This window comes from Dermochelys coriacea, chromosome 1 (assembly GCF_009764565.3).
Source record: "Dermochelys coriacea isolate rDerCor1 chromosome 1, rDerCor1.pri.v4, whole genome shotgun sequence".
Taxonomy (NCBI): Eukaryota; Metazoa; Chordata; order Testudines; family Dermochelyidae; genus Dermochelys; species Dermochelys coriacea.
Window position 1 is genome coordinate 200,943,882 of NC_050068.2, and position 24,455 is coordinate 200,968,336.

Here is a 24,455-nt window from a genome sequence, read left to right on the forward strand (position 1 = left end):
CCGGGAGTAGCTGCAGGAGCAACGTGGCTACAAAGCAGCCTGGGGAGGGGCACCTGAACACACACTGCTAGATGTGTGCGGTCTGCTAATCAGCTGCCCAGCACTTGAATCTCTCCTGGGTGGCCGCCCAACCATGCAGTTTACAGCGAACACAGAAGCAGATCTCTGATGGGGTGGAGTACATCCGGAGGACCCCTGCTGGAGGCTTTGTGGCCCTGCTTCACCCCACCCCAAAAAAGAGCAGAGGAGAAGTCCTCTAGGAAGCTCAGAGTGGCTGCTGGGGATGCAGCCAATCAGAGGGGCTGCTGGAGTGGCCAGTTAGGGGCCAGGAGGGCCATATAAAAAGGAGCAACGGGAACAGAGCAGTCAGTTGCTGCCTGGAGCTGAAAGAGAGAATACCAGGTTTGTGGCGGGTGGGGGGGGAAAGAGAAGCAGGACCATGAACAGCTCAGTGTGGACAAGACTAAATCCAGGAAGGCTGTCGAAGACTGGGGGAGCTAAGAAGGAGCTCCTGGCTGGCTATGGAGATCAAGCAAGGACTGAACCCAGAGCCTAGTCAGACCAAACAAAGGTCCTATAATGGGCCCTGCTGATCTGGTTAAAGACTGAGCCCAGGGAGGGCTGCCAAAAGGAACATGCCAACTGAGGGTGCCATGATGGGCCCCTGTGGGACTGTTATAGAAGGCAGTGTCTCCAGGGACGAATTCTTGGCAGTACAGCCCCATGCCGGGCTGTGGGAAAGAAAAGACCGTATACCCAAGAAGGGATTTTGTTTGTTCCATCTACAGACGGTGTGTGTGAGTTGGCCAGAGGACTGTGTCACTGAAGACCCGTTGAAGAAACTATCTGCCAGAGGTGTGCTCATGAGAGGTGGGTACCACCCCATTTCAAAGCAGAGAGATTGTAGACACATCATTGGCCAACTGGGGGCTGCTCATGAGAGGCAAGTGCCTACCCCATTACAAGATCTTGGAGAAAACATCATTAGTAGGAGGAAGAAAATATTATTTCTTCAAGGGAACATCATCATCATATGGTAGAGCATTAAACAAGTTGCTAGCCAGGAATTCACTCATCTAGAGAAAAATATCATCAAAGATGGGGGGGGGGAAAGAATAGTAAAATCTGTTGCATTCTAAAATATTAGTTAAAACATAAAATTTATTAAATGACAGAATAAAATATTTCAGATATTTAAAACCAAATGTGGTTGCTCTGTGCTGCAGACAGCAACATTTCCCAAGGACTCAGCGGAGACCATCTCGGCTCATCCACAATTCCGAGGACGCTTGTCATTGACAAAGTGTGTTAGTGACTGGTGCAGCTGAACCCATGTTAAGCATGGTCAGGATAGATTAGGACAATGCGTTCAGCCCCATTTTAGTCTTTGTGGTTTAAGGGCACACATCACATAGGCCTCATTTACATTAGAGTACTTAATCAATGGTGCGTCATTTGGGTGCATTGCACATTCAGTAGCACTACTGATTGAGTGCATCCAAGCTACTCACTTTAAATCAACGCAAGGTTTACACGTGTGTCCACATAAGGCTACCTTATATTGATTCAGTGATATCTTCTTCAGACTTACTACACATTGCTTAGAGCCCAATTTCTTGTCAGCACCCAGTGTTTTAGGGATCCAAACCAAACTGCAGTGGCTCAGTGCTACCAGAAACCACAGCAGCTCTAATCCACACAACCAGCTTGGTTGGATTTGTAGGGTTAAACATTGACTAGCAACTGCTAAAAGTAGGGTAAAAAAATATTTTTTTAGAATTTTAAGATGGAATTGCTGGGAAAGAAGTTATGGTTCTGCTGACAGACAGACTGCATTTGAGGACAGATGGAGCTTAAACTACAGAAAAGGACCATTCAGCCAATTTTTGGTTCTGCATAAGGGACATGTGCCCCACTGATTACTGCTTTGGAATGATGTTCCCCAGTGGTTACTGCTTTACATAAGAACAGCCAAGCTGGGTCACACCAAAGGTCCATCTAGCCCAGTATCCTGTCTTCTGACAGTGGCCAATACCAGATGATTCAGAGGGAATGAACAGAACAGGGCAATCATGAAATGATCCATCACCTGTAGTCCAGTCCCAGCTTCTGACAGTGAGAGGCTAGGGATATCTATAGCATGGGGTTGCATCCCTGATCATGAGCCATTGTTTCAGAGAGCAAGAGTGTATTTACAGCATCGTGATTACACACACACAATCTCCCAAGAGTGTAGAATTTCAGCTGCCATTAATAAAATCCATTTTAACCAACTCTCTGTGCTGATTGCCCCACATCAATAAAAAAGCCTGTTACTTACAATTCCACACAGACCTACGCTGCAAAAAATATTTACACTTCAAAGCAACCTGTTCTCAGTTTAAGGCAGCACTCTGATGGCTCAGTGACCTTTGCTTTGACTACAGGAAGCAAGCAAATATTCTGAAACAATCAAACAGGGTGGTACTGGTTTACGTAAGAAACTTTTCTTAGGGTGCTGCTGAAATCTGCCTGCATTATGAAACTAAGGATGATTCTAGTTGACCCATGCAGGAGCGTGCAAGGAGCCTTCTGATACTCCCTGCCCCGCAAATGTTTGCACTCCACACAGGCCAGCCACAATTGTAGTGCCTGCACTTCACTGTCTGGACCACCACCTGAAAAGTAGGTGATGATCAGACTACAACAGGGAGATGTTTATTATATCCCTAGTGTCCTTGGAAAAGGCAATGGTTAGGTCCAGGGTGCATCTAGCTGTGTGAGACCCACTTGGGATAATCCTCATGGTTATCAAGTGGACAAGAGATCCTGAGCCAGCATGCTGGAAATGCCCTCCCTGAGGATACTGAAGTCCCCCAAGGCTATGGATGCATGATATCTGCTTGCCCATGTTGTGACAATTGGGCCTCTAACTTTTTGCCCACGTGAGAATTAACCATGAAAAGTAGGTCAAGATATCTTCAGTCAAGAATACTATAAACAGATGCAGGCAAACCAGACAGAGAGAGTGAACTAGTCCAAATAAAAAGGCCTAGTGATATAACTCAAGGACTGGGTTAAGATCTTGGTCAAGAAGAAGATGTGGATATGAAGCTTAATTGGTGGACAAAATAATGGAGTGAATTATGCCCCATCTTATGCCCTGCTTTTTGGGGTTATTAAGAAAGGACTTTGAAACATCGTCATGGCTTCATTTCCCAGCTCGACTCATCTCACCCAAGCTCAGCTCATCTTTCCCAAGACAGTAGGCGCAGACTATATGGAAGGACTTTCTTCCTGAGAAGCTATGGCTTGTTCTTGTGGATGAAGGGTGAATGTGGATAGCACTGAAGAAATGAGCTAGCTAGTTAGATCAGTTTAGAACAAATGAGCTGGGTATATATTTTGCTGCGGCATGGTCCAGAATAAACTCAGTTTGTTTATATTTAGACACTTGCCTTTAATGATATTTCAGTTGGATTTTATAGTTTTATAATTTTTTTACATGAAAAAATGGTCGGTGTTAAACAAAAAGGAATTGTCTGCAAGGAAAAGCCCCTCCCCACACACACTGTGCTACACCACAGCTATCAAAATCTGAAAGTCCAGGACACAGTAGCCAGGACTCCGACTTCCCCTGTGAAGCAGCTAGGAGGTTAACTGGGGTCTGTAGGCAAACAGCTTAGAGAAGGAGCACAAGCTTAGAGACTTGTCTGTAAGAGACTGTGCCAGTCTAATTCCCTTCCAGCAGCCCCTCCCTACAGGAATGATATGCAAATAGAAGCACAGAGCCCTGCTGGCAGCAGGCTCAGCGCACAGGGCACTTGGGATTTCAGAGGAGAGTGTCTTACTTTTGTGTGTGTATGTATATGTATACATAAAACTTTGGAGCAGATATGGGAGCAGCAACCTAGGAAGAGTGTTATACACACCCATGCCTTAGTTCACCTGGTATACCAGCTGAGAGCCGCTCAGGCTGAGTGTACAAGAGACTGTTAGAAAGAGAGAGGCATACTAAGCACTTACAACCCTCTAACTTCCCAATGGGGCTGCTGGTGCTGCTGGTGCTTCAGGCAGGTGAGTACAAATTCTGTACAGTTGCAGTTGCTGGACCCCTGGGAGCACCTATAGATCTGCCACCCTCCTGCTTCTCCCACTATGTGTGTAGGGCAGCTTCCCCCTTCACTTTGGCGGCCCATGTACTGTATTAGCCTTGCCTAGTTCTACTTGCTCAAAGCAAATCATTGGCATTTGGACTGGTGAGATAACTATCATTCATTTTCTCATTATCAAGGTAAAGGAAGTCTGAATATATTTTGTGCCTGGGCTGATTCATTTCCATGGTAATTCTGTAAGACTGTAACTGTAGGAACATGTTTTATTTTCTCTTCTAATTTAGACAGTTTCCAGTTTTATTCTGAAAAACCTCACGTGTTGACTTTTCTTCTCTGAAATATTGTTTTCAGTTTCACCCCTTTTCTTTATACCAGTGACTCTTGAGCAAATTGTTTCCAATTGATCTAATGTTCAAGGAAAAAAAAAAGGAATTGAAAAAGCAAATCCTTTTATAAAAACACAGTTGTATTCTATAGCACCTAAACACTGAGGTAGCACTAAGGCTTGTGATCATTAGTGCAGTACAATTCGATTAAGTACAGAATCCTGTATTAAGGCAGCATAAAGGCTGACAATTTAAACACTGGAAATAACAGGAAAGTTTAAGCTGTCAGATCCATCTTAACTCAGCCTGATTTCATATACAAGATAGATGAAAGTGAACAGTTAGTAGTACTCCAGATGTGTCATTTGGCTAAATTCAGATTGCTGTGGGGTTTCTCCTACTTTTCCAAGGATCTTACAGCAGTGTTGACTCATTGACACATAGAGTTATTTCAATTACTATTTAGGTTGCTAACTGTTCAACTGAATGTATAGTGCACTTGCAAGGCAAGCAAGTTAGAGCTGACTTTGGAACCTTAAAGGGATACTAATGTCAAATTGAAATCTAATCAGTTAAAAAAAAAAAAAGTAACATCAGATACTACCCTGGCCCCCGCTTTGTTTTCAACTCAGGGGGAGCGTAGATTCTAAAGCAGCTCATTCAGGCTCAGTTCACTGGGGTTCTTTTTGTCCCCCAGGAATAACTGTGATGTTGCTACGGTTAATAGTTTCTCAGGGATGTTCCTCTGGGATTGGATGCATATTTCTGAGAAAGAAACAGCCTCCCTCCGATACATGCTGGATATGATCTGGATATAGGTTATCTGGGTGCAAAGACAGAGGGAGTTGCTAATTCCAGTAGAATTACTCTGGATATACTCCAAGGTAACTGAGAGAAGAATCTGTCTTTTATCCCCATTCACTTGGCACTTATAGCAGGAAAATAGGGTCTTCTCTATGGTTTCTAATAACGGAGCTGTTGTTTGCTTTTACCAGTTAAAAAAAAATTTAATACTCAGGGTAGTGTTTAGTAAAGGGAAGTTGTTACTTTTCCAGGAATGTGTATTTAATCCCTGAGGGAATGGCATGAGAAGCCTATGTAAAACACTGTGACATCAGTGCATGGAATTCCTCCGAAAAAGGCTGCTACATTTCACCTAAAATGCTGGAAAAGATTGTGTGTTGTTTTCCTTGTTTGTGCTTATGCTGCTGTTGCACTTTTTTCACAGGGTTCTTGATCATTTTAATGCTTAAAATTCTGTTACTTTGAGGTCGTTTTTTCCTCTGAAGAAATGAATCTCTGACTTTTCATGACTGGGGAAAGATTCCCATTGACTTCAATGGGCTTTTGAATCAAGCCCTTAGAGAAAACTATGGCATATGATACACGCAGGGAAGAGGGATTAGAACTACAGGTTTTAAAAGGAAAGCAATGGTCTTAATAATAGCATCTAGTCCCTACCTCACATGGATGGTTTAGGGGATTAGTCAATGTTTGCACAGCACTTTGAAGATGTCAAGTGTATTCAAACAGCAGGGAACAAATGGCCAGGCAACTTCAGCCTGGGGTTCTTCGTTCTGCAATATGATCCCACTCTTGAGTCAAGAATGCTGAAAAAGTCCATCAATTTATTTTAGCTTTTACCTTAGGAGTGGGCTGAGTGGTTATGAATGGATGGGGAGAGAGAGGTGAAAACTGAAGAACAGAGGAGCTGGATGGAAAGTATGGCTAACTGTTCGTATGATGCACTCACACCAATGGATAGGTGCACTGATGCATCACAATACGTGAAAATAGTACTAATTGCTGCTATTGTTATCATCATGTTAGGCACCAAAATCCATATTTAATCATCTAAATAAGAGGCTTGATTTTCAGAGGTGAGTTCTCTCCGCTCCCACAGCAGTCTATGAGAAACACAACTTTGAATAGGAGGGATACAAGATAGAAATAAGTGTTTCACATCAGGGTATCATATTCATAGATACTAAGGTCAGAAGGGACCATTCTGATCATCTAGTCTGACTTCCTGCCCAGCGCAGGCCACAGAATCTCACCCACCCACTCCTACGAAAAACCTCACCTATGTCTGAGCTATTGAAGTCCTCAAATAGTGGTTTAAAGACTTCAAGGAGCAGAGAATCCTCCAGCAAGTGACCCATGCCCCATTCTACAGAGGAAGGCAAAAAACCTCCAGGGCCTCTTCCAATCTGCCCTGGAGGAAAATTCCTTCCCGACCCCAAATATGGCGATCAGCTAAACCCTGAGCATATGGGCAAGATTCACTACCAGATACTACAGAAAAATTCTTTCCTGGGTAACTCAGATCCCACCCATCTAATAGCCCATCTCAGGGGATTAGGCCTATTTACCCTGAATATTTAAAGATCAATTAATTACCAAAATCACATTATCCCATCATACCATCTCCTCCATAAACTTATCGAGTTTTAATCTTAAAGCCAGATAGATCTTTTGCCCCCACTGCTTCCTTTGTAAGTCTATTCCAAAACTTCACTCCTCTGATGGTTAGAAACCTTCGTCTAATTTCAAATCTAAACTTCCTGGTGGCCAGTTTATACCCATTTGTTCTTGTGTCCACATTGGTACTGAGTTTAAATAATTCCTCTCAGTACCAATGTGGACACAAGAACAAAGGCCTGCAACTGAAAAATGGTTTAAGGAAGTTGCTTCAAACTATGCAGGCACATTCTCCTTTGCCTTTAGAATAAATCTGAAATTTTTAAGGCCAAAATTAATGGGGTGGCCCCAAAATAAGGCTTTATAATGGAAGGTGGATATAACCTTTAATATTACCTTAATAAAGCTGCCACCTATTCAAAATAGGCAATGGAATGTTATTGTATGTACTCAGTGACTGTTAAATGACGCAGGCCTTCCATTGCTGATAAAGGTGTAACTTTACGGTCTGTGTGGCTTGTAGATATTACTCTGATACAACGATAATAAGGAATCATAAGGAAAGTGGCAATGTGTTTGTGCACTGGGCCCAAACGCACAATAAGGCCTAAAATCTGCAGTGGGAATTTGAAAGAAATCAGCAGTGAAAATCCTTAAAGGTGTTGTGCAAACCCTGTGTGAAACAACATTCTCTCTTTGCAGTTTGGAAAGGTGCACTGGGGAAAACCCATTCTTTGCATACAAGAGGACTCATTGAATTAGCAGGAGCCATATCCTGTGGCACAGGACGCAATGCTTTGGCATATCTAGGTTACGGATGCTACTGTGGTCTGGGAGGACGAGGTTGGCCTAAAGATAAAGTAGACTGGTAAGAACATCACTTATATGCCCATGTACAGTTCTGGTCTCTCCACTAAATTCTTTCCTCAGTTACATCGATATATAGGGTTGCCAGATGTCCAGTTTTCAACTGAAACACCTGCTCAAAAAGGGACCCTCACAGCTCCAATCAGCACTGCTATCTGGCCCGTTAAAAGTCTGGTTGGCAGCACAGCGGGGCTGGCAGGCTCCCTACCTGGCTCCTTAGCCCCTTCCTGCACCCCAAACCCCTCATCCCCAGCCAATGCCCTCACCCCCTCCCACACACCAACCCCTTGCCCCAGCCCAGTGAAAATGAGCGAGTGAGGGAGGGTGGGAGAGAGCGAGCGACAGAGGGAAGCGGAATGGAGTAAGCAGGGATGGTGCCTCGGAGAAGGGGTGGGGCCTTGAGGAAGAGGGGGAAGGGGCGGGCAAGGGTGTTCGATTTTGTGCAATTAGAAAGTTGGCAACCCTATAAAACCCCATTCACCCCTTTGCCAAGTGCAAACCAAAAGAAAATTAGGTTTGAGACCAGGAGCTTAATTTAAAATGTAAATTAAATGTAAAATGGTGTACAGACACCACTGTAAGTGTATGTCACATGGACATTGATAGTGGCATTGCCCAGCATAGTCATGAGGACTTTTAACCTCTGGTGAACGGTGGCAAAGTTCCCTGGAGACAAGGACTCCACTAGGGGTCCAGGTTGTGGCCACCCAAAACTGCTGCAACTTCACTTATTGGGGGTAACCAGTATAGTGGGTGGCGCTGACTGAAAAGGGGTCACACCCAAGGTGAGTGGATGCTTGGCAACACAGGAAAGGGCAGTAGTGGAAACACTGCTTTTCCTCTCCTATAGGAGAATCCCATATTGGTGCAGGAGCGACTCAAGCTCCTTGCCTTCACCCCACGTCTGTTTGCTACATTAAACCAACAGATGATGTTGGCAGAACAGTATATTGTAATGGAGTAATAGTCTCTCCCTTCTCTGGCTTTTGTATTTGTTGAGAAGATTCATAGATACTAAGGTCAGAAGGGACCATTCTGATGTTGAGCTATTTATTTTCAAAGCAGGAGGCAATGCTCCTGTTCCACTGCAATACTTTTACTTCTCTTACATAATCTGACTGGTGAATATTTAATTATTTTGCCTGAGTGACTGTGAGCTCTGATCCTTTTGCTATAGAAAGACTGCATTGGTGGCAAAAGTTATCTCTACACCTTCAAGTTAGCCACACAATTCCATCTGCTTATCTAAAATCAATAAGCAGTGTGGCTCTTACACTTACCTTTTCCTTTCTTCAGGAAAGAAGGCAGGTAATATCTGCCCATTTAATAAATACTTCACTGTGCTTTACCAACATATCCAACAGTTGCAGACACTTGCAATTTTTCTATAAAGCTTGGCCACATGGAAATCAATGGGAGTTTTGACATTGACTTCAGTGGGGCCAGCATTTCACCCTAAGTGGCTAAAATCAGGGACCCAACAAGTGGAGGCACCCAAAATTAGTGGCCACTTTTGCAAATTTAAGCTTAACCCTTTAACTACAGATATTAATGCCCCTTGACTGCTTTACTTGGTTACAGAAAATTATTTTTTAGGCAGCCAGAAATTCTGGGTCTGATCCTCAGGTGGTATAAACCAGCTCCATAGCTCCACTGGATCTGGCCCTAAACATTTTCCTTCTCATATTTGTTGGAGGAATCTTCTGGGGTCCTCTCTCTGATGACACCATTACAAAAATCAACACGTCATGCTCTGTAAGTGACGATGAACATGGTTTTTGCAGTATTTTCCATTGTAAATACGAGTACTGTGGTAAAGCCAACTTCCTCGAGCAGTAAATGTTTAAAATGACTCATCGTTTAAACATTTCTGCTTTGCTACTGACACCATTATAAAAGGTATGATTTTATTTTCCTTAAATCAGTCTTCTCTGTCTAGATAGTTCAATATTAAAGTAGGTCTATATATAGACTTTTTTTATTCTACAAAAAGGCATATTTCTGGGCAACTCGTTTAAAAATGTTGGTTTCAAACACTGGCTTTGTTGTGGTATTCTAATCATTACATTTTCCCCCATCTCCTTCCATGCTCTTTGTTCTTGCAGTGAAATGAACAAATAGTGCTCATCTCATTCCTTTCCCTATCACACTCTGCTGGATATTTTGTGAATTTCCCTGAACTTCAGATATCGCTGTTTGAGCTCAATGAGCATGCAGAGGACTCGAGTCACAGTCACCTGATTCTGTGAGATGCTGATTGAAATCCATGGAAGTTAGGAGAGCCTAAACCCCTTTGAGGATCTGGGCCTATGGGAATGAGCCAGCTAGCCTTCTGCAAGACACAAAGAGAATGAGATTTTCCATTCTCAGTGAATTAAACAAAAGGAACAGAACAGACGATGGTGTCTGTTCCTCTAAAATTGCAAACAGAACCTATTGCCACAGTGACATTTGCTCATTGCACTTTTCTTCTCATCTCTGGTTGACCTGGGCAGGGAGTTAGCCGGTCAGAGCTGCTTATATCCTTAAGTGCAGGTTTTCTAGCACATACTTTATGAATAAGCAGTTTCCAACTAGTAGAGGTTTGTATTAATCTTTCATTCCTGTTGCCCAGCCAGCCTGTAATCTCGCTGGCTGAGACTGATTGCATTTGGTACCATTAAGCAATAACCGGTGGGAAGGAAGGGCATTTCTTGACAGTGAGTGACCAGCTGAAGTTGTTGAGGGGAAGCCTGGGTGTTTATTCTCTTCTCTCCAAGGTACTACTTCGGGGGCATCTGGAGGAGATTTTGCAAATTCTGAGCCTATATCCTCTCACTTTACACTGGCATAAATCAGGAGTAAGTTACTCCATGGAAGCTAATGGGGTTATATCAGTGTAAGACTGGTGTCACTGAGAGCAGAATAAGGCCCTCCTAGAGTGATGCAATCCTTCCATTTTTTACAAAGCCAGTTTAGGAGCAGCCACTCCCCACAGCCCGCTGGTTCTTCTCATTAGCCCTTTCTTTGCTTTCCAGCTTTCCTGTGCTCTGCTCCTTCCACTCCCTCTGTGCTACTGTTCTAGCTCCTTCCTTTTCTCTGGCTCTCCACTACTACTCCTTTTCTCTTGTCCTCTGGCTCCTTACTCCCCCTCCTCCTCCGTTTGCCTGCTTCTCTCCTGTCACTCAGGTCAGGCCCTCCACCAATGGGCTGTTCCTCCTATCCTCACTGCTCCTGAATTACTACTCGCCCTTTCACCTCCACCCACATGGCCATCACCTCTCATCCACCTCCCAGATTGCTAATTCTTCCCTCCCTCTGATCTTGGCCTCTGAACTTTCAGAAAGAAAACCAGGAACAAGGTGATCTGAAAGTAGGGAATAATTAACCCATGACTCATCATCACTACTATAAACCCAATAGAAACTTCCTTCTCTGTGTGTTGTATCGTGGGGAGCATAAGTTGTTTTGCTTAGCTATTAGCAAGAGCTACAGTATCCAATGGGAAAACAGGACCTCAGTCTGAATGTTAGGTTAGATTTATAATGTAACAGGTGACCAGTCACATTCTAATGTCGTTTAGGTGTTGGGCTGCTGCTTTTAAATTACGTTTCTAGAATTCTGAATGTAGCAAATCTTGTGGTCATCATTGCTGATGTCATATAGGCAAGCTCAGAATAAACCTGGCATTTATCTGGCAGACAAATCTGTGGGACGAAATTGCTGCTTTACTAAATTGGGAGTGCAGATGGAAGAAAAGCACTCTGGGCTAAATTCAGCCCCTGTATAGTCACAGGAGGTAAACGAAGGCTGAGTTTGACCCAATGGGCCTAATTCTCTTCTTGCTTTCACAAGATTTACCCGAGTCTAGCTCCATTGACTTCACTGAAATTATTCCAGAGTTACCCCGGTGTGGGATCCAAATCAAACATGTTATCTTTGCTTCTGATTACTTATGAACATAGGTGTGATGTGTGGCTAGGCTAGAGGGGGCTCCGCCACCCGTAATCTATCTCAGCCTGCCCAGCTCAGCAGGCAAAGGCCTGCAGCTGGTGGCCCCAGGGCCAGGAAGGGAATAGGACATTGTAGAGGAGGGGCCCTACCTGTGTGGGGACACATGCATCCTGTGATGTGGTGAGCGCCTATGAATTCTGCAAGTGGAAAGAACCAACAGACGGGCCTGGGGATCCAGACCCAGACCCTCAGGACAGGAGCTGCCACAGCAGGGTGAGTGCGGAGTGAGCTTGCTCTCCAACCCCACCTTCCAGTCCTCCCTTCCACACCAGGATAGGGTAGAGAAAGTGACCTACATATGCACCAGAGAGCAGGGCTTGACACACACACATATCCCACCCCCAGAGATCACAGTAGTTATTAAGTTTTGCTTATCCCTCCAAATATTTTTACCAGCTGTCTATGCTTATGGACTATCCCCATTTCAAGAAACCCAGTCTTCTGGGCTATCTCTTGTCAAATGACATGTTAGTACTCAAGGCCATAAAGCAGTTTCCTCTATCTAAAATACGATCAGTTGTTTGCTTGGTAGATACAGAACTGGTTTTAAGAACCAAATAATCAAAGGGAGAGAGATTTTTTTCTGTCTTCAGAATATGGCTAGGCATAAGGTCAGAACATGCATAACTTCTGTGAATACTTACTGGATCTCATCCTGTAATTCTGTTCAGGAATTGAACTTCCCATCCCATTGCTCTGAGTCTGGATCACAGCAATTGTGAAATCCACCAGAGAAGCCATATGAGCAGCAAAAAGGGTAGATTAGATCTAGTCTAGTCTAGAAGTTCTTATGCCACACTCATTACTATAGTGTCTGAGCGCCTTCCAGTACTGCAGTATGCAAAAAGTGACTAACATCTGTCATGTATTGTTTTGGCATCCTCTTGCTAGAGGGAAAATTGTGCACTGTGGGGCGTTTTGATTTTTTTTTTAAATGAGAGAGGGAGAGAGATGTTGCTCTGTATTTATGTTAGAGAGGGCAGAGTCAAAGAAATGCATCTTGCAGTTAGAGGAGAAGGTGGTGAGGTTTGTGATGGCCCTTAGTTGTTGGGCGAGTTCATTCCACTGTCTTGGACTGGCCCCTGAGAAAGTTCTGTCTCCCGCACAGGCTGTACTCTTACTATACAAGTTCCATTGTGCCAGAGGAGTGAAGTTATAAATCATGGTCTTCATCTCAGAGCAATAATTGATCTTTTAGGTGCCCTCGGCCCTGGCCATTGAGGGCCTTGAAGATAAAGACCAAGACTTGAACTTGATTCAATGTTCTATGGGAAGCCAGTGTACAGAACAGAGGATAGGTCTGATGTGCTTGCAGTAACCCATGTTGCTGAGTAGATACGCTGGAGCATTCTGTATTAGCTGGCATTTCCTACGTGCTGAAGTCTTCATGCCCAGGTATATTGCATTGCTGTAATTTAGCCAAGAAGTGACAAAGGCATGAAGAAGTAGAAAATTTCTACCAAATGTGAAGTGAGTGAGACAAGAGGATCCTGACCTGTTACACACTGAAATAGAGAGGTTCATCACAGAGATGGCTTCTAATATTTTTTTTTACTATTTTGTTGTGTGGTGTATGCAAACACCCCAGAGATAAAACCAGCATTAATGGACTCCCCTCTAAGCTGATATCTGTCCCCTGGATGTCTCCCCAGTCAACTACAAAGGAAGAAGGCAACAATTATAGATGAGGAAAGGGGAAGAAGGAGACATGAACCTCTGTCAGATACCTCACCTGTCTGAGCAGATAAATAATACATAATTGCACACATTTTGTGTGAAATCTCTCTTCTGAAATGTCTGGATCTAAAAGTAATTACATGACAGAGTAAAAAATGACAGATGCACTTGAAATGTCATATAGGGATCTATACTGTTGCTTGGTGAGTACTTACTGTGACGGGTTGGGACACAGAAACCCCCTTAGGACTGCTACCTGATGTGCTGAGAGTACCTCTGAGCCCATTTCCCTGGAAGCTTGGGACTTCAGTACCCTGTCTTGTTGAGCCAGACACACTAGCCTGTTATAAACACAGACCCAGGTCTGAACCACATCCCCCAAAAGCTGCAAACTTAACTGAAAACAGCTTAAGAAGTGCTCCTGTGTCTAGCACCCAGATACCCTGTTCCCAATGGGTCCAAACCCCAAATAAATCCATTTTACTCTGTGTAAAGCTTATACAGGTAAACTCGTAAATTGTTTGCCCTCTAGAACACTGATAGAGAGATATGCACAGCTGTTTGCTCCAGGGATTAATTACTTGCTCTTGGTTAATTAATAAGCAAAAAGTGATTTTATTAAGTATAAGAAGTAGGATTTAAGCGGTTCCAAGTAATAACAGACAGAACGAAGTAAGTTACCAAGCAAAATAAAATAAAACACGCAAGTCTAAGCCTAATAGAGTAGGAAACTAAATGCAAGTAAATCTCACCCTCAGGGATGTTCCAATAAGCTTCTTTGACAGACTAGACTCCTTCCTAGTCTGGATCCAGCAATCACTCACACTTCTGTAGTTATTGTCCTTTGTTCAAATTTCCTTCAGGCATCTCTTTGGGGTGGACAGGCTATCTTTTAAGCCAGCTGAAGATAAAATGGAAGGGTTTCCAGGGCCGTATATAGTCTTTCTCTGGTGAGTGGAAACCCCTTTGTGTAAAATCATAGAATATCAGGGTTGGAAGGGACCTCAGGAGATCATCTAGTCCAACCCCCTGCTCAAAGCAGAACCAATCCCCAACTAAATCATCCCAGCCAGGGCTTTGTCAAGCCTAACCTTAAAAACCTCTAAGGATGGAGATTCCACCACCTCCCTAGGTAAACCATTCCAGTGCTTCACCACCCTCCTCGTGAAAAAGTTTTTCCTAATATCCAACCTAAACCTCCCCCACTGCAACTTGAGACCATTACTCCTTGTTCTGTCATCTGGTACCACTGAGAACAGTCTAGATCCATCGTCTTTGGTTTCAGGTAGTGGAAAGCAGCTATCAAATCCCCCCCACATTCTTCTTGTCTGCAGACTAAATAATCCCTCTTCCCTCAGCCTCTCCTCATAAATCTTGTGCTTCAGTCCCCTAATCATTTTTGTTGCCCTCTTCTGGATTCTTTCCAGTTTTTCCACATCCTTCTTGTAATGTGGGACCCAAAACTGGACACAATCCAGATGAGGCCTCACCAATGCCGAATAGAGGGGAATCCTCTCAACAAGATGGAGTTTGAAGTCACCTGGGCAAGTCACATGTCCATGAATGATTCAGCTTTTTGCAGGCCGATGCCATTGTTTACATGTTAGTTTGAGTGTTCCCAGGAAAACTCAGATGTGGATTGGTGTCTCCCAAAGTCCATTGTCAGTTAAGTGTTTCTTGATTTGGCACTTACTGAGAATAGTCCTTTATCAAGAAGCTGACCAAATGCTTCATGGAGGCTACTTAGAATCAAACAAATACATAGCCAATACTCATAACTTCAAATAAAAAAAATGATACACACATACAAGACAGCAGAATTATAACCAGCAAACTACAACTTCCCATAGACACCCCACATGGCCTCCTCTGTATAAGAACTGGTGCAGCCGTAGGACCCTGGTTGCCACAATGATCTTTACGGTTGCATTTTATGTCAATAACATCACACTTACAGTTGGGTTCTTCTCAGAGTCCTGATCTAGTTCCACATTCTGAACAGCATTTGACAAAACAAGTGGAGGGAATCCATACCCCTTGTTGTGGGGAGGGGAATAAATCTTCCTTATTAGCAAAGGCTAGATCTGAGTGACCATGCATAATTTATTTTGATGTTGTATACGCTCACTGCATATTGTAAGGACATGTCAGGTTCTGATACAGCTTTTGGTGCATTAACTTGCTTCTTTCCAATTTGGGTGTGACATGACTGGTCATTAACATCATTAACTCTTCATGTGCCACCTCTCAGGATTCATGTAGCGCAGGGGATGGCTTGTGAAGGATCAGCTAGGCTTCAAGGTATCATCTGCTTACCTTTGAGCAGTTCCAAGGTATTAGGGCCATGCTAGGTCATTCAGGACAAATGTTATTCTGTCCTTAAATAATGACACAGGCTGCCTTGGTTTGTTCCTATGGAGCATCCCCTAAGAGCACAGCAGAAGGGAGGTCACCCTTTAAACTCACTGCTCTTAGCCCTGCCTCTCCTTCCTAGCTCAGTAATACCTGACCCTGCACTTGTAGGTGCAGGAAATCCCCTTAGGGGAGGGGCAGCATTTATTCTGGCTGGGTCCAGCTCCTTTGCTCCATGGATCTTTCAACCCCAGGGCTTTCCCCTGTGAATTTGCTGCAGTGACCCTTGGCTGGCCCCTTTGCTCTCTGAGTTGAGCAATTCTATGGTAAATAGCCCATTGGCTGGCCCACCCAGCGCCTTTCCCCCTTTATCCCTGTTTTACCCTTACTGGGGTGACCTGGAGCTGAGCTGGGTTGTGGACTCACTGGGTCATCACTGTGTCTGACCCTGTGTTCTCCCTTCTTCTTTCCTGCCAGCAACTCAGGGTCTCGTGGACACATTCCCCTCGGCTAGTGCGGCTGCCTCTAGGCGGGATTCACACAGAGGCCTTCACAACACCCTTTGGGAGATGCTTTAGGGGTTGTGTGTCCCTCATTTCCCGACGATGTCAGCTTGCACCAGCTCCACTCATTGATTAAAACAATTGCTCCTTTGTACCCTTAGCTTCACCAGCCCCTTCTGGGGGCAGCCATTGGTCTGGCCAGTGCCATTTCATCTCTGGCTGAAGCTCTAGTCACTGTAGCAATGTCCCCGTGTCACCCGGCAATGATGACTAAATATAAAAACACCTCACGCTATACTCTTTCCCAAAAAATTTTATTACACCAAATTGTCAGCATAAAATCCCAAACCAAGCCAATTATCCTGCAAAATGTGGAGTCCTCAGAAGACTAAACTATCCTTAGTCACAGCCAGACAACAGGCAGGGCCAAGGTCCCACCAGAGCCTGAGGACCCTGTAGTGAGAGGAAGCTGGTTTTTGTGCAATAGGTCCAGGTGATCCTAGCAGATGAACCTACTCAATGCTGCAGAGGAAGGTGAAAAACCTTCAAGGTTTGTGCCAATCGGAACTGGAGGAAAAGTCCTTCAGACCCCAAATCTGGCCAACAGTTTAATGATGAGCCTGTGAACAAAGATCACACAACTAATCTGGGCTCAGATGATTTGTTGTTATTGTCTCAGACCATTAGTCCATTTGGGCTTGTGTGCTGCCTCCAGTTGCAACTAGGATCGGATGCTTCAGGGGAAGGAGAAAAAAACCCCAGACAGTCCATTCAGCCAGTTGTGAATTGGGGTGGAAAATCCTTCCTTACCCCAGCAGAAAAATCAGCTGAAGCTCTGAAGTATGAAACTGGATTCCCCTAATTATCTTACCATCATGGATACAAGTGTGAATGTTGTGTGGAGAAAACTAAGATGTGGACATGAGAGATAGAGGAAGGAGAGGGATGGAGGAAGAGTGTATTGTCTCTGGGAAATGTTTGTGGGTTTGTTCTATTTACTCTGCGAGTTCCTCAGGTCAGGGAAGCAGGTTATCCATGTTCTGTGAACTTCAGTACTGGTAAAAATACTGTCCCTAGCTCTGTAAATATGCATTGTACTTTAGAGAACCCAGATAAATCAAGTCCCTGTCACAAAGAACTTACACGATCAAATAGCACAAGATAAACACTCTGACTTCCTGCTTCTCTGTGAGCTGTGGAGGCCTTTTCAAACTGCTCTGAGAGGCTTTGGGACCTTTGCTAATGGGCTCAGGTCTTTTGCTGTAGTGCTCTGCCTTCCCTCCCATTCTGCCTCTCTGTAGGTTGGAGACGTTGCGCATTGTGAGACCTGTGGAGAGAAGTTTAATTATTACTGGAGCCCTGCTGTGTTTCCTGTGATTGTGCAGCTACAATCTTGACTGTAGAATTTGACTGTGATGTACTCCCCCCAGGGTGCCACCTGGAACTGGGGTACCTCTGACCCGCCTTCCTGGGCTCCTTCTCACACTGTGCTGCTGTGACAAGGTGCAAAGCTCTCCAAGCTTGCACTTTCACCAGCATTCACACAGGTAGGGACACACCCAGTTCCAGTCACATGCAGGCTCTCTAAAAAACAGCCTAGGACCCCAGAGCAGTACCATCCTGTCCTGGTCAAATCTGGCCAGTATATGGGTTTAACACCTGGTCCACCTCTCCCTCACTGTGAAGAGGACCATATGCACTTGTGGTAACCAAGATGAGATTTTCCCCAGACACCTTAGTCAAACACACACTAGTTTGGATTAAAACATAAAATAAGTTTATTAACTACAAAAGATAAATTTTAAGTGATTATAAGTGATAGCAAAGAGATCAAAGCAGATTACCTAGTAAATAAACAAAACCGCAAACTGAGTTTAACATTCTAGATAGGCAGGATATGAATTGGCAAATTCTCACTCTAAGTGATAAACAGGCTGGCAGATTCTTAAGGCACAAGCTGCCTTGGCTTTGCAGCTTGGGTTTCCCAGGTTTTCATACATAGGTTAGTAATCCCTTTAGCCTGGGATCATCACTTCCCCCAATTCAGTCTTTATTCCTCAGGTGTTTCCAGGTGTGTTGTTGTAGGGAGAGTGAGGTATCATCATGATGTCATTTCCCCTTTTATATCTTCTTCCCCCTTGCTGGAAAGCTCTTCTGCTATGACCTGGGTCAAACAGTTTCCACTGTGTAGTGCTCTCTATGAGAGGTTTCTATTGTACATAGTTCCTGGGGTAATCCTTGTGCCTGTGTGCATTTCCTCAATGAGCCATTAACATTGTTTTGCTTTTTATACTGTTGTACCTGAAAGGCTGCTTGTGGGTGTTTTCAACCTCACAACGTGTTTCAGTAACACATACAATGCCAAACTTCATAGACGATAGCACATACAATACAACGAGATATTAATATCTAGCAGATCAAGACTTTTAGAATGATATCTCACAAGGCACAGTTTGTACAAAACATACCCTAATTACATGACAGTGGTGAATATTGGGGTGCCAGGGTGTCACAGTGACATTTGGCCTAAATTGCACCAAGTTCAGTGGTGCTGCTCCAGAGGGCCCGTGGCACCTCTGTACAGTAGCCAGGGGTCCAAAGTTGCATTTTCTGCCTGTGCCTTGTAGCTGGCCACTGCTCTCCAGCTTTCCTCACAAGGGGAGTTAGTGGGATTATGGTGCTTACTCCCTGCACTGTTCCAGGGAGCTAGGCAGCAGGAGATAGGGGAGACACAGAGAGAGTCCACCTTGCAGCCAGGGAATAAGGAGAGCTTGGGGTGTAGGCTGTGGGAGAAGAATGCCTGGACAACAGGCAAAGAGACCAGAGAGATGAGCTGCAGAATCCCTCTCCCTTTCTGAGCCAGGCCACTTGGAAACTATAGCAATAGCCGGATCCAGGACAAGTAGAATAGTGCCCCTGGAGAACATGGCAGGAGACAGATGCAGGGATGGGGCTGGGCCCCTGGAGGTCATGGGGGTCCTGTTCATTACTGAAGATATTCATGAATGAAGTTTAAACCTACGGGTATTATTGACCTTGGCCGATCGTGGAAAATACTCATGGACCAAAAGCCCCTCAGTGAATATTTCTTGCAGTGATTATTTCTGACATTGGATTTCTTTGCTCTGTTCTCCCGGCTGCCAAGCTCCTCTTCCTGACTTCACAGGCCTTGTCTGGAGCCATCCTTGCTGGTTTATTACAATTGCTCTCAGTATTAGTACATTTCCCCCATGTCTCAGCTAAATGTTTGTCTCCTTAACTTCAAGACATTGCTTCTGATTCTGCCACCATGCAAGGCTGTGAGAAATCCCCATTCTCACTTATACTGTTCCCTGGCAGACACTTACAAGCAACATCCTATCCCCGCACACCCTGGGCCTTTTCTCGCCTAAGTTACATAGATTTAGCACCCTTAGGACCCAATCCAAAATGCACTGGAGTCAACAGAAACAATTCCGTTGACTTCAGTGAGCTTTGGATCAGACTCTTAGTTCCCAATCATGTCTCTTATTTTCTCTCAAGAAGCATCATTTCAGCCAGTATTGGCTGATGGGGGTCTGGAGCAAATTCCTGGATCCAAAGACCCCCAAGCTCTGGGGAGGGTTGGAATCTGAACCAGGATTTGGCTTGGAATATCAGAGCTCTTCCTCCTCCCAACCCATCTCCTGTAATGGATCAAACCCAAACCTGAGATCCAGACACTGGGGCCTTTGAACTCTGGATCTGAATTTAGCACCTCAGCCCTGTCTCTATCACGCAAACAGGCAGAGGGAGTGAGCACAGAGCAGTTGGGAATGGGCAGCCATCCCCATTAACCCATTCTAAGTACCGTACTGAGACTCATTGCACTTACCTACTGGAAGATCAAGTGCTTTGCTGACAGCCCGCACCACCTTGCTCTGTTGTTATCACTGTATCAATTAGACATGGGCCTGAACCAAAACCTTGGAACCCAGCACCCCCTTTCTTTGGGGTCAAAATCCTGGTTGGGATCCAAATCTTTTTGCTCAGGCCCATCTCTATCAGTGACAGAAAGTGGCTGGAACACCCTGGTGGAATTGGGAGAACTGACACTGAGGGGCAAGGACTGGCTCTGACAGAACATAGTGGAGAGATGAGGTCATCAGCACTGTGACTCCCAGAATGATCTCACCCACTCTGATCTGCTGCTGATCAATGAGATCACTGTATTTCAATTGATCTCACAATCAGGATGTAGAGTAGAAGGAAGGAATGAAGTAGTTCCTTTCCCTTCTCCTCCTCTCCCTCTCTTGGGCTTGGGAGGCCCAGCTCCACCCCATCGCCGCCTGGTGATGTCAGGACTCACCAAGGAGGGAAATCGGAGGAGGGAGCAGTAGGAGGAGCTGGAGTCTGGCTGGGGAGATCCTGGGGCTCCAGGCATTTTCTGACTATGGGTGGAACAGGAACAGTGGCGGATGGGGTAGAAGAGATGCCCAGCTGGGCGTCCCCTGTTCACCTCCTCTCCTCACTCAGCTGGCTCCCCAAAACCTATTGGGAAGAGGGGAATAGGGACAGACCCCTGACTGCCTTCCCTGCCCTGCAGGGGAGAGGGGATGAAGTAGAGCAGATCAATAATCTGTGATAGAGACTCTGCTGAAATGTCCTGATCTAAAGTACAAGCACTGTCACGGAAAGTGTCACATTTCACCTGGTAGTATTCTGGTCCTGACTGATGGCCTGCTTGGCCATTGCCGTAAGTTAGAACAGCTCTTGAACTGAGAATACTTGGTGCATATAGTGCTCTGGCTCTACTCTGCTTTCCGATTTCCTGCAGCATGCCACCCAAACCAGGAGTGCAAAGGCATCTGGCATAGAGCCATTCCACCAGCTCTTCACTGACTAGGAAAGCTTCTTACACTGTAGATGTTCCCCAAGGTGGGAGATCCACTGCCCTCAAGTAAAAGAGAATCAGGTCCATGTCCTCCCTAAGTCTTAGCCTGGACTAAGTAGTCACAGAAAGAAGTGTTGATGACACATGTTCATCAGCACCTGCTGTAAGTGTACGCGAGAAAGGGGAGCACAGCCTCGTGTCACTCCTCTGTTTGCTCCATTAACATCTGTAGAATATTAATAACAAACTCTGAAGCATTGTTGATTTTCACTGTAATGATCAAACACTTGTCTGAACAACAGAGAATTTCCCCTCCAGCCTAGGGAAATCCCCCTGTGAACAGAGACAAAAATAGTTTTGTGTGGCCACATAGCTCCTGCTGCATACTGGGAAATGCCCTGAGAAAAGCCCACAGAAAGTAACAGACAAAACTCAATCTCTTTGTTGCGGAAAGGTGTTGCCACAAGCATGACTGCTGCTATGACAAGGCAGAGCGGGAAGGCTGCAGCCCCAAGATGCTGAGATATGAATGGACTTGTGAACACAATGCTGTGGTGTGCGGTAAGGAAATGACTCCACTTTTCTTGTGTGTTTTAGATTTATTCCATTCCCTTTACATTAGGAGCACAGACTGGCACGAGCACTTCACATACCATAGATTTAACACTGTGTATGCTGAACTGGGTTTTAAACTCATTCAGGTCACTTCTATTTAAATTTGTTTTCCTTGTGCCCTGAAAACGGAGCAGGAGCATTTAAAAATATTTTCTAAAACCATGATTCTCTCTCCATGGTTTCAACTCCTCCCAAACTCCTTTAATCCCTTCCCTCCAGCTCTTCAGCTATGGAGGGACTATCTTGATGTATCTAGTTACGTTCAACCTCAAATGTGGGGGACAGAGTAGTAGCTACATTCAGGTAAAAATACCTGTGCCTTGTCTCTACTTTGATTTTACTTCTGGTTAGCTGTCTTGATTTAAAAACACACCTATTTTTTGCTGTGAAAGAATAGCCATAGCGTGGCTGTGAGACACAGCCATAAGTGAACTAAGCACAGGTTTGAATGTTGTGTGAGGATGCACTGATTCATGGTCACGACACTCACACGACAAACATGAGTTAAATAGAACTGAGCTAACTCTGTGGTAAGCCAAGGCAAGGCCGGTGACAGCCTCCTCTAGCCCTTCTCTAATGCAGCAGCTAGCAGCTGCCCTCCCTCACATAACCCCCAATGCAGATTAGCAATGCAAACACTGCATGCCTTCTCCAATCAACTTCCCTAACCTAGAACACAGCAGTCCTTACTGGTCCAGGGAGATGTTATGGCTGACTCAATACCAATAAAAGGGAAGAATGATTTAATGCCAGGAAATGCTGGAGAGGTTTATCTGAACAATGGAAATGGAAATTAAAAGTGGAGCTGTTTGCATTGTGCCATACTTGGGCTGTGGATAAATAAATCACTTGTTGTGAGCCGCTGAGTCATAAATACAACTATTTACAGAGGAACGAAATGGAAACTCCTTTTACAATGGGACTTATTTTTTTCCCTTTTTGCTGCTACCATGCAATTTTGTTTGCTGAACGAAAAATGGAGATACGATTTGCTTCCATTCAAACATGCTTCAGAATGTGCTTTGTTCTGTCTTCTGCCCATCTGCATGTCAGAATCACATTCCATAAACACTCAAAATGTATGAAATACTGCACCATGCGAGGCAGGCTCAAAGGTAGGAGTCCGCTCTCGAGGCAATAAGTGCCAAACCAAACGCTCTATGCACAGTAAGCTGAAGATGCTGGGCATGCTACAGAGAGAACTCGAGAAGGGAAGGCAAGGCGAAAATAGAAAATTCCGAGGTGGGTCTCCCTCAGTCGTTCCTGTTGGTGTGGCACTCTGGATAACTGAAAGTCATTGGAGTTCGAGAGTGAGAGAGCCCAAGCATGAGAACGACTCTGTAGCCTGGTGGGCTAAGCATTCACCTAGGATACGGGAGACCCAGATTCCAGGCCTCATACTCCAAGTACTCATTAAGTATTTATCTACAGTGGAAAAGTTTCAACAGCAGAGACTGAGGGAACACCCACCCCCAACACAATAGTGCAGTAGTTAGAGCATTCATGTGAGAGATTCAAATTTCTTCTCCTCATCAGATGGAAGGGGGACATAAACTGAGGGTCTCCCACATCCCAGATGAGTGCCCTAACCAGAGAACTAAAAGTTATGAGGGAGCTGCTCCCCATCCCCACTTCTTGCAAAAAATGCCTTATGTGCCCACCTCCAAAGAGGGTTCACAGCTGAGATTGGCTAGCAGAGATAGATGCTGATCTGCATGAGAGGGGCTTAGAGAGCTTGTGGATCACATTCTAAGGCACCTATTTCTCTACATGCGTTGTATTGGGAGCCTGGGTGCCTAAATCAGGCTTTGGAGACTGCAATGTGTTCCTGTGATTTTCTAGGTGCCTAAAAGTTTGGTGATGTGAACTGAATGTCACAGCACCTACATACCTTTGTGATTCTAGGCCTAAATTTTTACTGAGTTTTATTCTGTACCCTGCAAAGCCAGGAGAGCTCTGGAAGAGGAAGCAGGGTTCCACTCCTCCTTGAGCACCATCAATGGAATTGCTTACTAAGTTCCAATCAGCAACAACAAAGGGACTGTACAGGGGGCCACTGAAAGTCTAATTTCAGCTCCTTTATGACCAGTTATGGTGTTTGTGTGAAGGAAAGAACTCACCTTGATTCTCAAATGCATGTTGAATTTCCTGGGCTGAGAGCTGAGAAAAACACCTTCTTGTAAATGGAGTCACCTTTCAGAACAGAAGCAAAGTTTAATATATGCAGCTTTTTGAGAAGTGGTGGAAGAAGAGGAGTAACAGCATTACAGATGCTTATAATAAGTACAAAGTGAAAGGCTGGTTAAAAAAAGATTTAGGTGCAAATTTTCAAAAAGGGTCACTGAATTTGGGTGAAAACTGAGGCGCTCAACCCTCATGACCACTTAGGAAGATGTGTTGAACATGTATTCAGTGGGTGTCACAAGGTTGTCACCGTTTTCTAGACACTGACAATTTGCCGCTAGCTATTATTACTGTCTGATGCTCTCGATCTGATTTGAACTGTTCATTTTCTTTTTCAGATACTCTGACAGATAGATGCCAAAAAATGGTGTGCCAATGTGACCAAGAAGCAGCCAAGTGTTGGGGCACGGCCTCTTATAATCCACACTACGTCCTCTGGCCAGATTTCTTATGTGGACAGACTACTCCTATGTGTAATTTTAGTTAGATATTGGAGGGCAAAACTAATCTTCCAGGGACATTTTTCTAATTTCTAAGATACTGTAATAAAATTGTTCACCTTTGATCAAGA

General features: G+C 44.6%; 1 protein-coding gene across 2 annotated transcripts; it reads left to right on the forward strand.

Annotated features, from left to right (window-relative positions):
* The first annotated feature begins 374 nt into the window (after positions 1-374).
* LOC119861142 (phospholipase A2-like) lies at positions 375-24,455 on the forward strand. Of its 2 annotated transcripts, none has more exons than XM_043511986.1 (4): positions 375-870; positions 7,544-7,709; positions 21,540-21,646; positions 24,223-24,455. In XM_043511986.1, the coding sequence occupies exons 1-4, from the start codon at positions 636-638 to the stop codon at positions 24,369-24,371; spliced, it is 657 nt and encodes a 218-aa protein (XP_043367921.1). In that variant the 5' UTR covers positions 375-635; the 3' UTR covers positions 24,372-24,455. The 2 variants fall into 2 exon arrangements, with proteins under 2 accessions (XP_043367921.1, XP_038271700.1); XM_038415772.2 differs by lacking the exon at positions 375-870 and adding an exon at positions 3,655-4,056.

What these genes read in the sequence shown, in the direction of transcription:
- LOC119861142 (XM_043511986.1), top strand. Translation starts at nt 636, where the DNA reads ATGCCAACTGAGGGTGCCATGATGGGCCCCTGTGGGACTGTTATAGAA. An exon ending in CCTAAAGATAAAGTAGACTG is followed by an intron (nt 7,710 to 21,539) that starts GTAAGAACATCA and finishes TGTTGCGGAAAG; the next exon opens with GTGTTGCCACAAGCATGACT. An exon ending in ACACAATGCTGTGGTGTGCG is followed by an intron (nt 21,647 to 24,222) that starts GTAAGGAAATGA and finishes TTTCTTTTTCAG; the next exon opens with ATACTCTGACAGATAGATGC.